Source organism: Plecotus auritus, assembly GCF_963455305.1.
Source record: "Plecotus auritus genome assembly, chromosome: 8".
NCBI lineage: Eukaryota > Metazoa > Chordata > Mammalia > Chiroptera > Vespertilionidae > Plecotus > Plecotus auritus.
In genome coordinates this window covers 55,514,513-55,529,724 of record NC_137782.1, presented here as the reverse complement: position 1 = coordinate 55,529,724, position 15,212 = coordinate 55,514,513, and the positions used below count along the sequence as shown (strand labels likewise).

Genomic DNA, 15,212 nt, shown 5'->3' with positions numbered 1-15,212 from the left:
GCTTAGTGTGAGCCTGCAAGTGTTATGGATAATAGCTAGAAGTATAAATATAAGGTAGACTGTGGAAGGTAAATACATAAATTGATTTAGGGGAGAAGGATCAAGATGTTCAAGTCCCTGACTTAGGACATCCTTGTCCATGTGGACATCTGGTATGTGCGACACCTAGGGTCACAGTGGATCCCCGTGTGGAAAGAACACTGTTTCCCAGGCCAGATATCACTTTTGTGGGGGGTGGGTGGGGGAGGGGGGGAGATCAGCTGCCATTGTGAAGAATAAGGGATCAAACATAAAAAGTTACCTTCTCAAGGCACATCCATAGGAGAAAAGGTAAATTCGAGTATCTTGTTTTGAGTTGGAACTTGAGATTTATTTTGCCATAGGAACAGTTGGATAGATTGTGCAATAGGCTTTGTGGATAGGCATGAGAATCTGGTAACCTTTCATACACAGTCTGTCTGAACAGGCTGTCTTACACATGAGCCTTTAGAATACCACCTAGTGGGACTTCCTCTATGCCATTCATTTATGGCTTGGGCACCTTACCCTGTTTTATGACTTGATGAAGAATTAGAAAACTCAGTGGAAAAGAAAAGCACATGTCAGGTACATGGGATCATCCCTGTTACTCAGTAACAGTGCAAAACAGAGTCATAGTAACAGCAAGAGACACTGAAATCATGAGGATGCCTGTGGTCATTCAGCCTCACCTCTTCTGTGCTGTGCTTTCTCTGTGTTGTACATTCTATCTCCGAATAATATTTCCATTGTCATAAGCCACCTTAGTTAAATATTTATCTCCTGGACTCATAACTAGGGACCAAAATGTCATCTGTAGGTTTTATGAAAGTAATAAAATGCTTCAGAAAATACAGTTGCTCGGCTTGGGGCCCACACCAATTAGTCACACACCTGGTCATGTGTTTCCTTATAGAATGACGATGGCTGCTTATCTGTATGCAAGCTTGCTATTTGGAGGAAACAAAGATAAGACGTTTTTGCTATATGTCTGAACCCCATTTATAAAAAACTATTTTTATAGAGTAACATTCTCTTTCCTGCTCCCTGCCCTTAACTTCAGAGAGAAGTAAATTTCCTGCAACAGGTGCTTTTAAATAGTAAGTGCTCAATAAAGCCTCTCTCTCTCTCTCTCCCTTTCATCTCCAAGCTATTGCCTACAGTTATATAAGAGAACCCTGTTCACGTCTCCCGAATATATAGCTCTATACCTTTGTGAGTTGGCTAAAATATAACTTGTAGGTTTGTTTTTCTCATGACAAGGTTTATTCATTTTAAAAATAACAAAGCCTGGATTTCTAAACCTGTGATTTTAATTTGTTCTTTTTTTGTCTGTATTTTCTGAAGTTTCTACAAAAAGTTATTTTCCAAACAAAAATAATGTTTCCGAAAGAAAAAAAAGGTAAGCAAAAAGAAGTTATCCGTTACCCAGAGGTAATTGCTATTGACATCATCCTTTCTGGGTCTTTTTCTGTCCAGATAATTGATATTTATTTCAAAATGAGATTATGTTGACTATGATAAGTTAATAGTTTTTAGTGGGAATAAACAGTACAAGTCTATTTTCAGCTCACTGTCTGGGCAGAGTCAGTAGGTGATGGTGGAGGGAGCAGGTGAGGTGAAGGGATGCTCTGTTCTACTTACTCCCTTCCTGGAGTTTTCCCTCCTTGGCCTCCACGATCTTCTTCATTGAGCTGGAGGATGGGGAGAGGATGAAGGATGGTGAGTGGGAGGGGTCTATAGGCCTGGTCTGGAAAATGCCCATATCATTTCTGTCCATATCCTATTGGCCAGAACATAGTCACATGACTGTAAGGAATGCTGGGAAATGTAGTTTAGTTGTGGGTTTAAATGGAAAAAGGAGACATCTTGTTGAACAACTTGCTGGTCTCTAAACTCATTTGTAGAAATCGTTGGAAACTTTTGTTTTAACCATATAGTTTATTTCAAACATTTCTTTGTATGCTAAATCTAATCACATCTCTATCTTATGCAAAGCTTACCATCTCTTGCCAGATCTCTTTTTAATTGGTCTCCCTCCTCTGTTTTTATTCCCTAAGAGTCCATTCTCCCAAAAACCCAAAGTGGTCTTTCAAAAACTTCAAATTTTGTCACTCCCCTACTTGAAACTTTCCAAGGGGGCATTGTGGAGAGGGAGTTTGTTGGAATGATGCCCACCCTCTATCAAGTGAGGCTGGCCTCGCATCTCTGGCTCCGCTGTGCCATGCTGGCCTCCCCCTGTAGGGCCAGACTTGCTCCTCCCAGGCCTTGGGACTTGCTGGCACCCCTGCATGACCTGCCCTCCCCCATGACCACCCTCTATCTCCTTCATGTTTCAGCTCAAATGTCTCCTCTCCAAAGAGGCCTTTTCTGACCACCAGTTATAATTAGCCCCCCCTTTCCCTCTACTTAATTGCTTATATTTAATTGTCATCAAAGCACTTACCAGTCTCAGAAATTACCCTGCTTGTTTGTTTGTGTTGTGTATTTATATTCTGTCTTGTGGGTTCCTTGAGGCTGGAACTGCATCTTGCTCACATCCGAACCCCCCAGGTCATGAGTCTGGCACAGGATGGTGGGAACTTAGTAAACACTTGTGGAATGAATGAAGGTTGTTGCAGATTCACACATATTTCTAATGCAGCCTTGGGCAAACTACAGCCTGCGGGCTGGATCCGGCTGTTCTATCCGGTTCTCTTGCTCTCCCCTCTGCTTCTTTACTTTGAATTTATATTAGTTTACACAAACACTCCATCCATGCTTTTGTTCCGGCCCTCCGGTCCAGTTTAAGAACCCATTGTGGCCCTCGAGTCAAAAAGTTTGCCCACCCCTGTTCTAATGACTATACTGTAGCCCATTGCACTGAATTGCTATAAACAATTAGTTGTCCACTTTAGTGGGATTTTTAGATTTCTTTCACTTAAAAAAATGCTGTGGGGACTGTCCTTTTAGCTAGTTTTTTTGGTTTGTGTTTAGTACATATCTGTGCTTATTTTCTTAGGATTGATTCCTAAGTGAGGATTTATTTAGTGAAAGGGTGTGTATACAAAATGTTTAAGTGCTCAATAAAGCACTTAAAATTATTACCATTCTATATTTCCATGTGGCCTGCAGATTCTCCTGACGTGTTTGCTGATATAGTTGAGAGCTCTTATATAACGCACTCTCAGTAACACTAGGATGTGGGACGGGTAGGGTGAGGTGTTTTCTCCGTATTATTGTATCCCTAGATCTTAGAACTGGTGCTCATGCTTACTAAATGAGTAAATCAGTTTCTATAAAAATTTTAGTTATCCCTTTACTTACATTTATTTTTTATTCATTTATTAATGTTTGCTGACTTTAAAATGTATGCCTTTGGTAAGTAGCTCCATCCACCCAATGTAAGAACATTTACCCAACGTTAATGCTAATCTAAGGCAACCAGGTATTAGCTGGGCTTATCCTGTTCCTTCAAACCCAGACAAGGTTCAGTCGAGCTCCTACCCAGTTTGTGTAAAGTGTAGGACGCTGCCCAGAATTTCTGAGAATTCCAAGGGATGTGAGACAAAGAGATCGTTTCTTACCAGGATTCTTGTTTTCTGATGTGACTGGTGACTACATCTCGGTTTCCATCCTACACATGGTACCTTCTTTTTCTCCCCCAAATTAGTCCCAAGTGCAAGGCTAGGTGTGGAAACTGACCTGCTGCTCGGCCTGAGTCGGTTATCAGGAGTTACTGCTTAGCAGGGAGATAGAGACAATCCATTCCCTGTCCTCCATTTCTTCTTCTGAATGATTTCTCACTGCATCTCAAGTAAAGTCTTCTACCCCTTAGCTGGCAGGCAAGGATTTCATTTTAACCTATGGTTCTCAGTTTATATGCTATGACACTAGTGGGCCCTAAACGTTTCCGAGGTGTGCTATGAACTTTACACAGGTGTGTTGCCAAATTGGGATTGATGTGTAAAAAATACTTTCACGGTGACATTCCTTGACTGAGTTGACCATGGGAGATGCCTGCTGTGAGAGACAGAACAGAGCCAGATATTAACCCTAGACCAGTGGTCGGCAAACTGCGGCTCGCGAGCCACATCCGGCTCTTTGGCCCCTTGAGTGTGGCTCTTCCACAAAATACCACGGCCTGGGCGAGTCTATTTTGAAGAAGTGGTGTTAGAAGAAGTTTAAGTTTAAAAAATTTGGCTCTTAAAAGAAATTTCAATTATTGTACTGTTGATATTTGGCTCTGTTGACTAATGAGTTTGCCGACCACTGCCCTAGACAACATCTGTGCTGAGAAGGAATCCTTGACAAGGGCCTGTGAGGTGAGCGTGTAAGAGCAAGGCCAGGGCAGTCAATCCGGCAGTTACAGGAACAAAGGGAGGAGCACAGGACTCGGGGCTTTGATAAACACTTGGGGACACTCTGATGTGTAGTAGTTATTCCTGACTTGCCTTAATCCTTTCGTGAAGGCTGCCAAACACATTCCATCCTGCCAGACGTGAGTGCAGGCCTCGTTCGCAAGTGATCGTAAGCACACACAGGTTGAGAAGCTTCTCTGAACCATACTGGTGCCCTGCTGTGTCTGTGTGTGAGCAGCCTTGTGTCAGGCTGGATGGTGGGAGAGTGGTTGAATGGCTGGAAGAATCCTGGAACGTAAATGATACTGCGCTGGATCTGATGGCACCTATGCCTGTTTGATCTGGTGGCTGATTAACAAAGCTTCAGTCTTCTGGTCTCTTCATGTTTTATTTCCCTTTCACATGACATGATCTACATAATCATTTAGGTTTTCTTTTTCTGCCTAGGTTTTTACTAAACACGGGGTAGATGAATTTCATAGTACTTCTCTCTTCCTCCTTAGTGCTTGTGTCCTGAAGGGCTTCATCTCTAGCCATCCCCCTCGCCCCCACTCTTTTTTTTTTTTTTAAATATATTTTATTGATTTTTTACAGAGAGGAAGGGAGAGGGACAGAGAGTTAGAAACATCGACACCTCGTACTGGGGATGTGACCGCAACCAAGGTACATGCCCTTGACCGGAATCGAACCTGGGACCTTTCAGTCCGGAAGCCGATGCTCTATCCACTGAGCCAAACCGGTTAGGGCGCCCCCACTCTTTTTTGATAACTTTCCACAGACTTCTAGTTGTAACTACCAACTCTACATGAATAACTCCCAGGTCTATCCCAGACTAGACATCTCTCCCATTTATCAATTTATTCATTTACTTTTTTCCAACTGGTTGTTTCATAGGCTCCTTGAATTCAACTTAACCCTCTATTTTAATTTATGTTAACACTTACTAGTAGTGACCCAAACTAGAAACCTGAGAATTATCCTGGACTTCTGCCTGCCACCTCCTCCTGAGCCTGCTCATCTTTTCTGAGTGTCTTAGCCTTAACTACTTCTCCAGCCCATGCCCTTTGGCAGGTGCCATCACAGGGTCCTGCGCCGTTGGTCTCCCTGTCACCGAACAGACCACAAGCATGTTCATGCCTGTATTTCAAGGTCTAGCTCAATGCCGGATGCATAGGAGCTGCTTGCAAAATGTTGGAATGAATGCATGAATAAGCAGATGAATGAATGAATGATTTCTGAGATGATTTGGGAAGATATCCATTTAGGATGGTCTTTTTACCGGAACTGAGGAATTATGTTTGCTTGCCAGCACTGACATTCTGAAACCATAATGTTGAAGAACTATTTTACCACATGAAATTCCTTTCTATCTCAGGCCACTCATATAAACATCCCCCCCCCCAAAGGAGGGATTATTTACTAAATTTATGGTACCTTTGTTGCATTTGGGCATTTATCTAGGTGGTTTCATGTGTGCGGTTGTATTCTTGGCACAACTGGAAAATCCTTCCTATCAGTGCAAAAATAATTGATCTACATGACCTAGTTTGAATCAAACTTGTGCTCAGTTCATCTGGATGCTCTGAATTGCTAGGGTCGTCAGAATTTTGAGCTGGAATGTAGCTTTTTGAATTTCAGTGTAGGGAGCAGCAGCCTATGCTTGAATTGGTTTGCTCTGTATTTCAGTTCTGGCCTGAAGAGGAATCCTTGACTGCATACTGGGTGAGAATGTGATCCATTGAAGTCCATTATTTTAATTTTTTTTTCCCCCCTCCAACAGGGAGAATCGCGTGTTCTGAGAGTGAAGGTTGTTTCTGGAATTGATCTTGCCAAAAAAGACATCTTTGGAGCCAGGTATGTTGACTTTATTTTGTAGTCTTTTTTGGCTTGCTAACCTTAAGCACTGTTCTGGTTCAGGCAGCAGGATCACCTGGAGGCCTTCATCAAACAGAGATTGCTGGGTACCCCTGCAAATTCTGATCGAGTCGGTGATGCTGAAGCACTGGTCCAGGGACCACAGTTTGCGCCAGGGCCTAGACCAGGGGTGGGAAAACTTTTTGACTCGAGGGCCACAATGGGTTCTTAAACTGGACCGGAGGGCTGGAACAAAAGCATGGATGGAGTGTTTGTGTGAACTAATATAAATTCAAAGTAAAGGAGCGGAGGGGAGAGCAAGAGAACCAGATAGAACAGCCGGATCCGGCCCACGGGCCGTAGTTTGCCCACGGCTGGCCTAGACCTTGTACCACAAAGGTGGTCAGTGGGCTAGTCCTTCCTATGGGTTGACTTCATGAGGAAATTGATTCTGAAGTTTCTGGTTTTTTGCAGTGGAAAAATACAGTTTGGGAATAAGTCTGCTTATTTTAATATATTACTTAAAAAATATTCCTAGTTTAGGGAAGAATGCAAGTGTCATTTTGTTCCTAAGAAACCTGCATAATTCCTTGGCATAGACGGTCTGAATGAAGTGATTTGGTAATTTGGAGGCATTTGGTGACTTCTAGAAGGGAAACAGCTGATCTTTCTGGTGTCTCAGCTTTTTTTATTTAGAGTTTTGCACCCGATATTCATGTGGGATCTTGTTGTTCCTGTTGGCCCTCTGCAGTGTGTTGCGTTACATGTTAAACTGGTAGCAGAGTGAGGTTAGAGCCACTGGAAACAGGATTGGAACTAGATTTTGAAGAACAAAGACCTTTTGAACTTCAGACATAGAGGAGACATTAGATGTCCCAGTCCAGCTTTCCTGTCCTATGGTTGACAAAGCTTAACCCTTTGTACACCATAAGCATCTATAGATGCAAGTGGCGGATTTTTTAAATTCAATTCAAAATATCGTGGTGTGTGGGGATGGTTTCCGTTTTGGACGCCTGGCAGTTAACTGGTTAAGTCCAGAAAGGTTGCTGCTGGCCCGGGGCACATAAGCTGGGAGTGCCAGAACAGTGACTTGCCCCTGCCCTGGTTATTACCCTGTGGGCTTTCACCACGAGCGAGTGCAGGGTGGCTGCTGCTGCAGTCCCCTCATTACAGCACGGATCATCTGCAAGTGCCCGGCACTGTCCCCTGTAGTGACCCTCTGGTTTTGGGGCCTCAGCCTGACACAGGAGGCCTCTCTCCTTTTCCTGCCCCTGCACTGAAAACTCACCATTCTCTAAATCTGCCATGTCGCCTTTGCTCTTGTTTTCCCCTTGGCATGGAGTCTCCTCACATCCTTTCTGGCACGACTCTCTCCTGGGCCAGTGCAGGTGGCAGGCAGCACCCCTCCTGAGCTCCCCACTGCCTGCCCCCATCAAATCCAGCCTAAGAGGACAAAACAACTCTGGTCCTTGGGCTGTGGTGGCTCCGTGAGCTTCCTCCCCCTCCCTCCAGCGCCCGCCTTAGCAGAGTTGGTTGGCTCAGAGGCTACAGCCCTTCTTATTCCTGTCCATAAGCCCAGAGATCTTGGCACCTGGCAGTTTCCCAGTAAATGGACTTGAATTCAATAAGTAGAATCTAATTAGGGGGGAGAGGGGCTGTGGCACAGGGTTGCCAGCTGAAGAAAGGCCACTCTTCCTAATTCTCATGGAGGTGCCGTTAGCTTATCAGGCATCTCCCTCACCCACACCCTGCCATCCTGGGTTCTCTTTAATTCTCACAAAGGCTCCCTGCAGACCAGGGAAGGAGGCCTGCCTAGGACATAAAAGGTGAGTGTAGGAAAGGGAGGTGATGGCAAGAGCAAAGGATTCAGGGAGTCAGTAGAATGGCAGGTGCAGGTGATCTCCAATAGATGCTGATGTGTGTGCAAAATTACGACGTCAAACCCCATAGAAGGAACACGCTCTCTTGTGATGGTGCAATCAGAAACTTCTCCATGGGGTGCCTGAGGCCTGGCTGTGGCTGCAGTGGAAGGTCAAGACCCCTGGTCAGCTCAGCTGTCATTGCACACAGGTGAAGTAAGGCCTTGGTCAGGAACCTCACTGGCAGTTTTGGGCAAGGTCAGCAGGACATCTGGACTTATGGGGGAACCTTTTAGACACATTCTGTTGTGGCAGGGATGAGTCCTGGTGTTTGGCCACAAAGAGGTGTACAGTTTGGGATAAGTGAATCATGCTTTCTTTCTTTAAAACATTTTTAAATTATAGTTGACATACAATATTATGTTAGTTTCAGATGTACAACATTGTGATTAGACACTTAGGTAACTTAGGAAGTATTCACTCCAGTAAGTCTAGTACCCATCTGACACCATACATAATTATTACAGTACTAGAGGCCCGATGCTCAAAGATTCGTGCAAGAATGGGCCTTCCTTCCCCTGGCTGCGGGCATTGCCTTTGCTCTGCCAGAGCCACCTTTCTGCCTTCCTCCTGCACGGAGCCACCTTTCTGCCTTCCCACACTGCCCAGAGGCCGGGAGCTACAGAACGCCTGCAATGAGGCAAGCATCCCGCCCTACCTCTGGCTTCTCAGCACTTGCGTATGCAAATTAACTCACCATCTTGGTTGGGTTAATTTGCATACTCACTCCTGATTGGCTGGTGAGCATCGCAAAGGTACGGTCAGTTTGAATCTTTCTCTTTTATTTGTGTAGATTATTGACTATATTCCCTGCACTGTACTTGACATCCCTGTGACTATGTTGTGACTACCAATTTGTACTTTTAATACCTTTTTCATCTAGCTCTCCAACCCACCTCCCATCTGATAACCATTAGTTTTTCTGTATCTATGAGTAATTTTTTTTTTAGATTCTACATATAAGTGAAATCAAATGGTATTTGTCTTTCTCTGTGTGACTTAGCGTAATACTCTCTAGGTTCATTCATCTATGTTGTTGCAGATGGCAAGATTTCATTCCTTTGTGATGGCTGAATAATATTCCATTGTGTATATGTACTATATCTATTTTATCCATTCATCTAGCAATAAATAACTTAGGTTGCTTCCATATCTTGGCTATCATAAATAATGCTGTAACGAACATAGAGGTGCATACAGGGTGTCTCAAAAATGTATACACACTGTAATAGCTGATAGCTCAGTTTTGAAAATGAAATATATTTTAATAAACACTGCCTTTATAATTATTCAAAGTATGTGATTACATTTTTGGGGACACTCTATATATCTTTTCAAATTAGTGTTTTGGATTTTTCAGATAAATACCCAGAAGTGGAATTGCTGGGACATAAGGTAATTCTATTTTTAATGTTTTGAGGACCCTCTATCTATTTTCCTTAGGTATGCTTTCTTAAAATGGGGAGTGAGAAGGAGGGGCTCAGGTTTATTGAGTGCGTCGATGTGCCCGGCACGGTTTGAGCTATTTACACAGGAGCTCATTTGATTCTGCCAACTGTTTTATGCGGCAGGTACTATTGTTCTCCCCACTTTGCCCCTAAGGAAGCTGAGATATAAAGATTAGCTAAGTTGTAAAGTCTGTACCTCTTGTACGTTATAGAGCTGGGAATCGAGCGAGGTAGTAGTACAAGTTATTTTCAGGCTGTTTGGAGTGCTTCCAGGATAGCTGGCACAGGAGGGAATGTCACTGATACCGCTCAAGCTTTGTGAGGAGGGTACTCACCTCCCTTTTCTAGGTGAGAATTTTGAGGTTCAGAAGGATTGTCATCTGCCCGAGAAGAAACAACTCTGTAGTGAGTGCTGGAACCGAAAGATCCAGATGTATCAGTGTTCTTTCCAATGGTAGGTTAATACTGTTCTTGAATGACAAAAGTCCAGCCTTGGATGGGCTGTTGGTCTAGATCAGTGGTCGGCAAACTGCAGCTCTGTTGACTAATGAGTTTGCCGACCACTGACCTAGACTCTCAATTCCAATCATTACAGGCTGTTGTTGTTCCTTGTGATTAAGCCCCTCTAGATGACTGTGCGGGTCCTTCTAAAACCTGAGATTTGATGACTAGGTTTTATTTTTTTTAAGCAGACTTAAAGAACTGGCCATTGTATTTGATGGCAGCTGACCAAGTTCTTAGAACTGTATCATCAGGCATTAGATTTAGAATAGCTGTACTTTGCTAAGTAAGACTTCAAAAAAATTTTGTTTTAACTTAGAATATCTGTTTGAATTTCAAGCTTTATTCTTTTTCAGTTATGCTTGTATCTCAAGACGTTTAACCTTGTGCCTAAACAGTTAACTGAATAGGGTCATTTTAATACAAGTTTTTGACACCCCCCCCCCCCCCCCCCCGTTTTCCTGAATTATGAGCAGCCTTCATTTGAGGTGACTTAGAATGAATGCATTTGCGACTGTTAAGCTGCTCTTTCACATTGAGCAAGGCTGGCTACGACTCACCAACTCTAGAATTTCATGCAGAAGTTTCCAGGGAGCTCACTTCACAGTTGCTTCTTTATTTTGTATGTTGGGTTTTTAGCATCAAATTATACTTGGTTGGGTTGCTATCATTTTTTCTTTTGGCAGCTGGTGATTTGAAATTTAAAACACACGCGGCCTCAAGGGCATTGGAGGGACGAAGCAAGAAGTCCCTCTGTAGTGAGCGATGGAGGCTGATGGAGGCTGCACGCCGCGAGGCAATGGCTCCGTGGCACCAGCTCGGCTCCGTGGCACCAGCTCGCCTCCATCCTGTCATCTAGAATTCAGTTGTTAACATTTTGCTGCATTTGCTTCATCTTTTTTTTCTTGCTGAAGTATTCAAAAATGAATTACAGACGTTAGGACATTTAGCCCCTAAATACTTCAGCCTGCATCTCTACAAAAACAAGAACATATTCCTATATAACCACAATACAATTTTCACTAAATGACCAGTAATGGCATAATGGACTCTATTACCCAGCCCATTATCTGAGTTTCCCCAACTGCCCCTAAAATGCCTTTTACAATTGGGCTGTTTAAATTTGAATTCAATTGAGAACCTTATATTGCATCTAGTTGGTAGGTCTCTTAAGACCCTGTTAATCTAGAGCAGTTGTCTCCCCCTTTTACATGATGTTGAACTGTCAGTAGGTTGTCTCACTCATCACATCTGATTTGTTTCTTGTGGTTTCATGTAATGTGCTCTTGTTTCTCCTGGGGTTCCTGTATATTTCAAGTTGGATCTGAAGCCTTGATCAAATTCAGTTTAAACACTGTCTGCTCAGGAGGGACACAATGTCTGGTTGTCCCTTAATCAGTGGTGCTGAACTTGACCCCTGGGTTAATGTGGGGGTCTGTCTGTTCCCTTCACTGTTAAGTTATATCCCCCCCCCCCCCCCCAGCAAGAAGTGGGTGAGGTGATGTTTTGGCTATCCACTATATACATGTAAATTTTAAATATTAATTTACTTTTTCTACCAAAGGATTAGAAGTTGTAGTTTTTTTCCTCACCCTTTTTTGAAAACATAGCACAGAATAAGTCTCCTTTGACTAAAAGAGAACCCTTGAGACTTGAGAGTCCCCTTACTAAGTTGGGAGCACTTCTAAGACACCCTGAGGCCAGAGTTGGCAAACTGTGGATCCCTTGAAACTAGACTGAACTGAGAGGTGTTATTTGGCCTATGAAGCCCTAAACAGAAATCCTGAGCCAATATTTAGGAGATTTCATATGAAATATCCATGTTCCCAGGTTTCTGGAAAATCTCAGCAATATAGACACACTGGGTCTGCGTCTATGCATGGTCACATGGCCGGAGGTGTCTGCTGGATATGCCTTTTCTATGGAGCTGGAGACCCCACACCTCCTGGGTCCATGTGGCTGCCTCCCCGAATGACATGGCCCTGAGGGGGAGGAGCAGGCATTTCGCTTTGACCCCTGCACTGGGTGGCCTTTGGCTTTGTCCCCTCACTGGGTGGCCTTTGGCTTGCAGAGCTGCTCTCTGTCCCGCCTTCCCCGCAGCACCCTCTCCCACTTAGGCTGGGCCGAGCACCTTCCTTTCTGCTGGGACAGTGTTCATGCTCTGCAGGCTCCTTGCAAATCTGTGGAGGCCTAATTGAGCAGCCCTAGCTACCCAGGGTGTTGCTGAGAATCACATCTACACTAATGGCCTGGGAGCCCAGAAGTATTTGTCTTCCAATCCCTGCACCGAGGAGCTTATGCAATTACTCCTGAGAGAGAGCCCCAGAGAACCTAACTCTCAGACTGTTTATTCTGATTGTACTCCTCCCCTCCCCAAAACCCAGAAATGATGTTAAAGAATATTAACCCTCTTCTCCCAAATGAAAACCTCTTCCAATTCTGTAACAACCACACACATCCTAATAAAAGAGTAATATGCAAATTAATCACCACTCTGCTACACCAAAAAGCCACGCCCACCAGCCAATCAGGAGCAACTATGAAAATTAACCCAACCAAGATGGCTGCGGCCACGGAGTGAGCAGGAGGCTTGGGTTTCCCCGGCAATGGAGGAAGCCAAGCTTTCCGCACACCCTGGCAGGCCCAGGCCTCCACTCAAGGCTACAAAGTTTTAATTATAGAAGATAAATAAGTCCCAACAAAAATGGTGGCAGCCCTGGAGCTGGAGAGAGCAGGAGACTTGAGTTGCCCCCGGCAATGGAGGAAGCCAAGCTTTCCGCACACCCTGGCCTGCCTTGGTCTCTGCTCAAGGATACAAAGTTTCAATTATAGAAGATAAATAAATCCCAGATACCAGGGCCTCCACTTGGGTTGCCGGGGGGCGTGGCCAGCCTGAAAACCACCACAGGCCCCTCGCCCAGGTCGCCCCATGCCCCAAGGGAACCCCCACCCTGATCCGGGACACGCTTCAGGGCAAACCAGCTGGCCCCCACCCGTGCACCAGGCCTCTATCCTATCAAATAAAAGAGTAATATGCAGATTGACCATCACTCCAACACACAAGGTGGCTGCCCCCATGTGGTCAAAGATGGCTGCCCCCATGTGGACACAAGATGGCCACCACAAGATGGCCAGCAAGGGAGGGCAGTTGGGAGGGACCAGGTCTGCAAGGGAGGGCAGTTGTGGGCGATCAGACTAGAAGGGGAAGGCAGGTGGGAGGGACCAGGCCTGCAAGGGAGGGCAGTTGGGGGCGATCAGACTAGAAGGGGGGAAGGCAGATGGGAGGGACCAGGCCTGCAAGGGAGGCAATTGGGGGCGATCAAGCCTGTAGGGTAGGGTAGTTACGGGTGACCAGGCTGGCAGAAGAGGGAAGTTGGGGGTGACCGGGCCTGCAGGGAAGAGCAGTTGGGGGGGGACCAGGCCTGCAGGGGAGGGCAGTAAGGGGTGGCCAGGCCTGCAGGGGAGGGCAGTTAGGGGCAAACAGGCTGGCAGGGGAGCAGTTAGGCATCAATCAGGCTGGCAGGGGAGTGGTTAGGGGGTGATCAGGCTGACAGGCAGAAGCAGTTAGGGGTAATCAGGAAGGCAGGCAGGCGAGCAGTTGGGAGCCAGCAGTCCTGGATTGTGAGAGGGATGTCCGACTGCCCATTTATTATTTTCTTTTCTCTCTAGGTAGGATTGGGCCTAAACAGGCAGTCGGACATCCCTCGAGGGGTCCCATATTGGAGAGGGTGCAGGCTGGGCTGAGGGACACCCCCCCCCCCATGCACGAATGTCGTGCACTGGGCCTCTAGTCTTATATATTTGTGTTTACCTCCTGGTTTTTGAATGTTTGGATGCATGCAACATCCTCTTAAAATGTCAGTCATAGAGGGAACTCCATTTGGGCCACCAGGTTTCCCAGAGGGCAGTGGGTTAGTGACTAGGGCCAGCATGTCTGCATCAGGCCCCACGGCCTGCTGAGCATAGCCAGTGCCCTAATGATGGATATTTAGAAAATGATTGTGAACCAACAAAAAAGGCTAATTGAGAATGCAGGGAATATCTGGTCATTTTCCACATATTCCCATATAAACTGGTATTTGCATCTTTGCAGTTTTGGTAAATGAAGGGGTGAAGTAGACAGGCCGCATTGCCATACTGATCCCTGATGTCACGTGAGCCAGAATCCCTCATTCAGAATCCGCTCCTTTGCCTCGATTCTGATGCATGGATATGTAGGTATCACCACAGAGCCTTGGTTCTGCCAGGGGTTTGACAGAGAGCGGAGGAGCATCGTAGGCCTTATTGCCCTCATTCTTATCCATCTAGATGGATGCTCTGTTCACTGTCTGTAGGACCCAGAATCTGGTGTGTTAGGAAGATGAGGATGGCTCCACGCATGGTAGATGCTCGATAAATTTTGTTCATCTGGTCAGAGTGGAGCCTGGGAAAATGGAAAAATTAGAAAGCAGCAGAAGAGCTGTGGGTACTTCCAGTTGCCAGTGCCGTCAGAAATCCTAAGGCACCTCTGGGGATCGGTGAAGTTTGGGTCGCCTGCCTGACATTGGTGTGTCCTGGGCCCCCAGCCCTTTCTTCTGTCTCCTCCTGCTGCCTGCCATTCCTTGCTCCTTCCTGTCCTTCATTCTTTAGCTGCAGGTCACTGTATCCGTCCTTCACCCCTCACCCAATATCTTTACTCTGGCTTTATCTTCAAGCAGTCTATATTTGTCCCACTGTTTTCCTTTTGGGGGGAGATAGGAAAGAGTCTAAAGAAGGGAATGTTGCCAGTGTGAGATGAGCCAGAAATGAAAACATTTCTGAATGTATAAGATAATGAAGAAAATCTTTGTTTGACAAAAATTGAGCTAAAAACCAAGCCTTCAGAGACGAGGCCGTTAGGTACTGCCAGGTAGTCTGGCGTTCTGATGGTGGAGGACTACTGTCGTTTCATCACCAGAGGAGTGAGGGAGATGCTTCTCTCTCTCCGCTAATGGTTCCCCGAGGTTTAGGGCGAGGGTAGCTCGCCAACCATTCTCAGCAGTTGGGCCTCCAGGAAGCCTTGAGAATGATGCTGTTCGGGCTCACTATGCATCTGCATCAATAAAAATGCCCTTACTGGACGTGAAAATATTCTCATACCTGAAAATAATGCT

At 45.3% G+C, this 15,212-nt stretch overlaps 1 protein-coding gene across 8 annotated transcripts in view; it reads left to right on the top strand.

The window, feature by feature from the left end:
• The window catches only part of NEDD4L (NEDD4 like E3 ubiquitin protein ligase), a 321,617-nt gene that overhangs the window by 103,778 nt on the left and 202,627 nt on the right, over window positions 1–15,212 (top strand). For all 8 annotated transcript variants that reach the window (XM_080686861.1, XM_080686863.1, XM_080686865.1 and 5 more), the window contains exon 2: window positions 6,139–6,212. In XM_080686861.1, coding sequence (XP_080542987.1) covers window positions 6,139–6,212 — 74 coding nt within the window. The remainder of the gene's footprint in view (window positions 1–6,138; window positions 6,213–15,212) is intronic.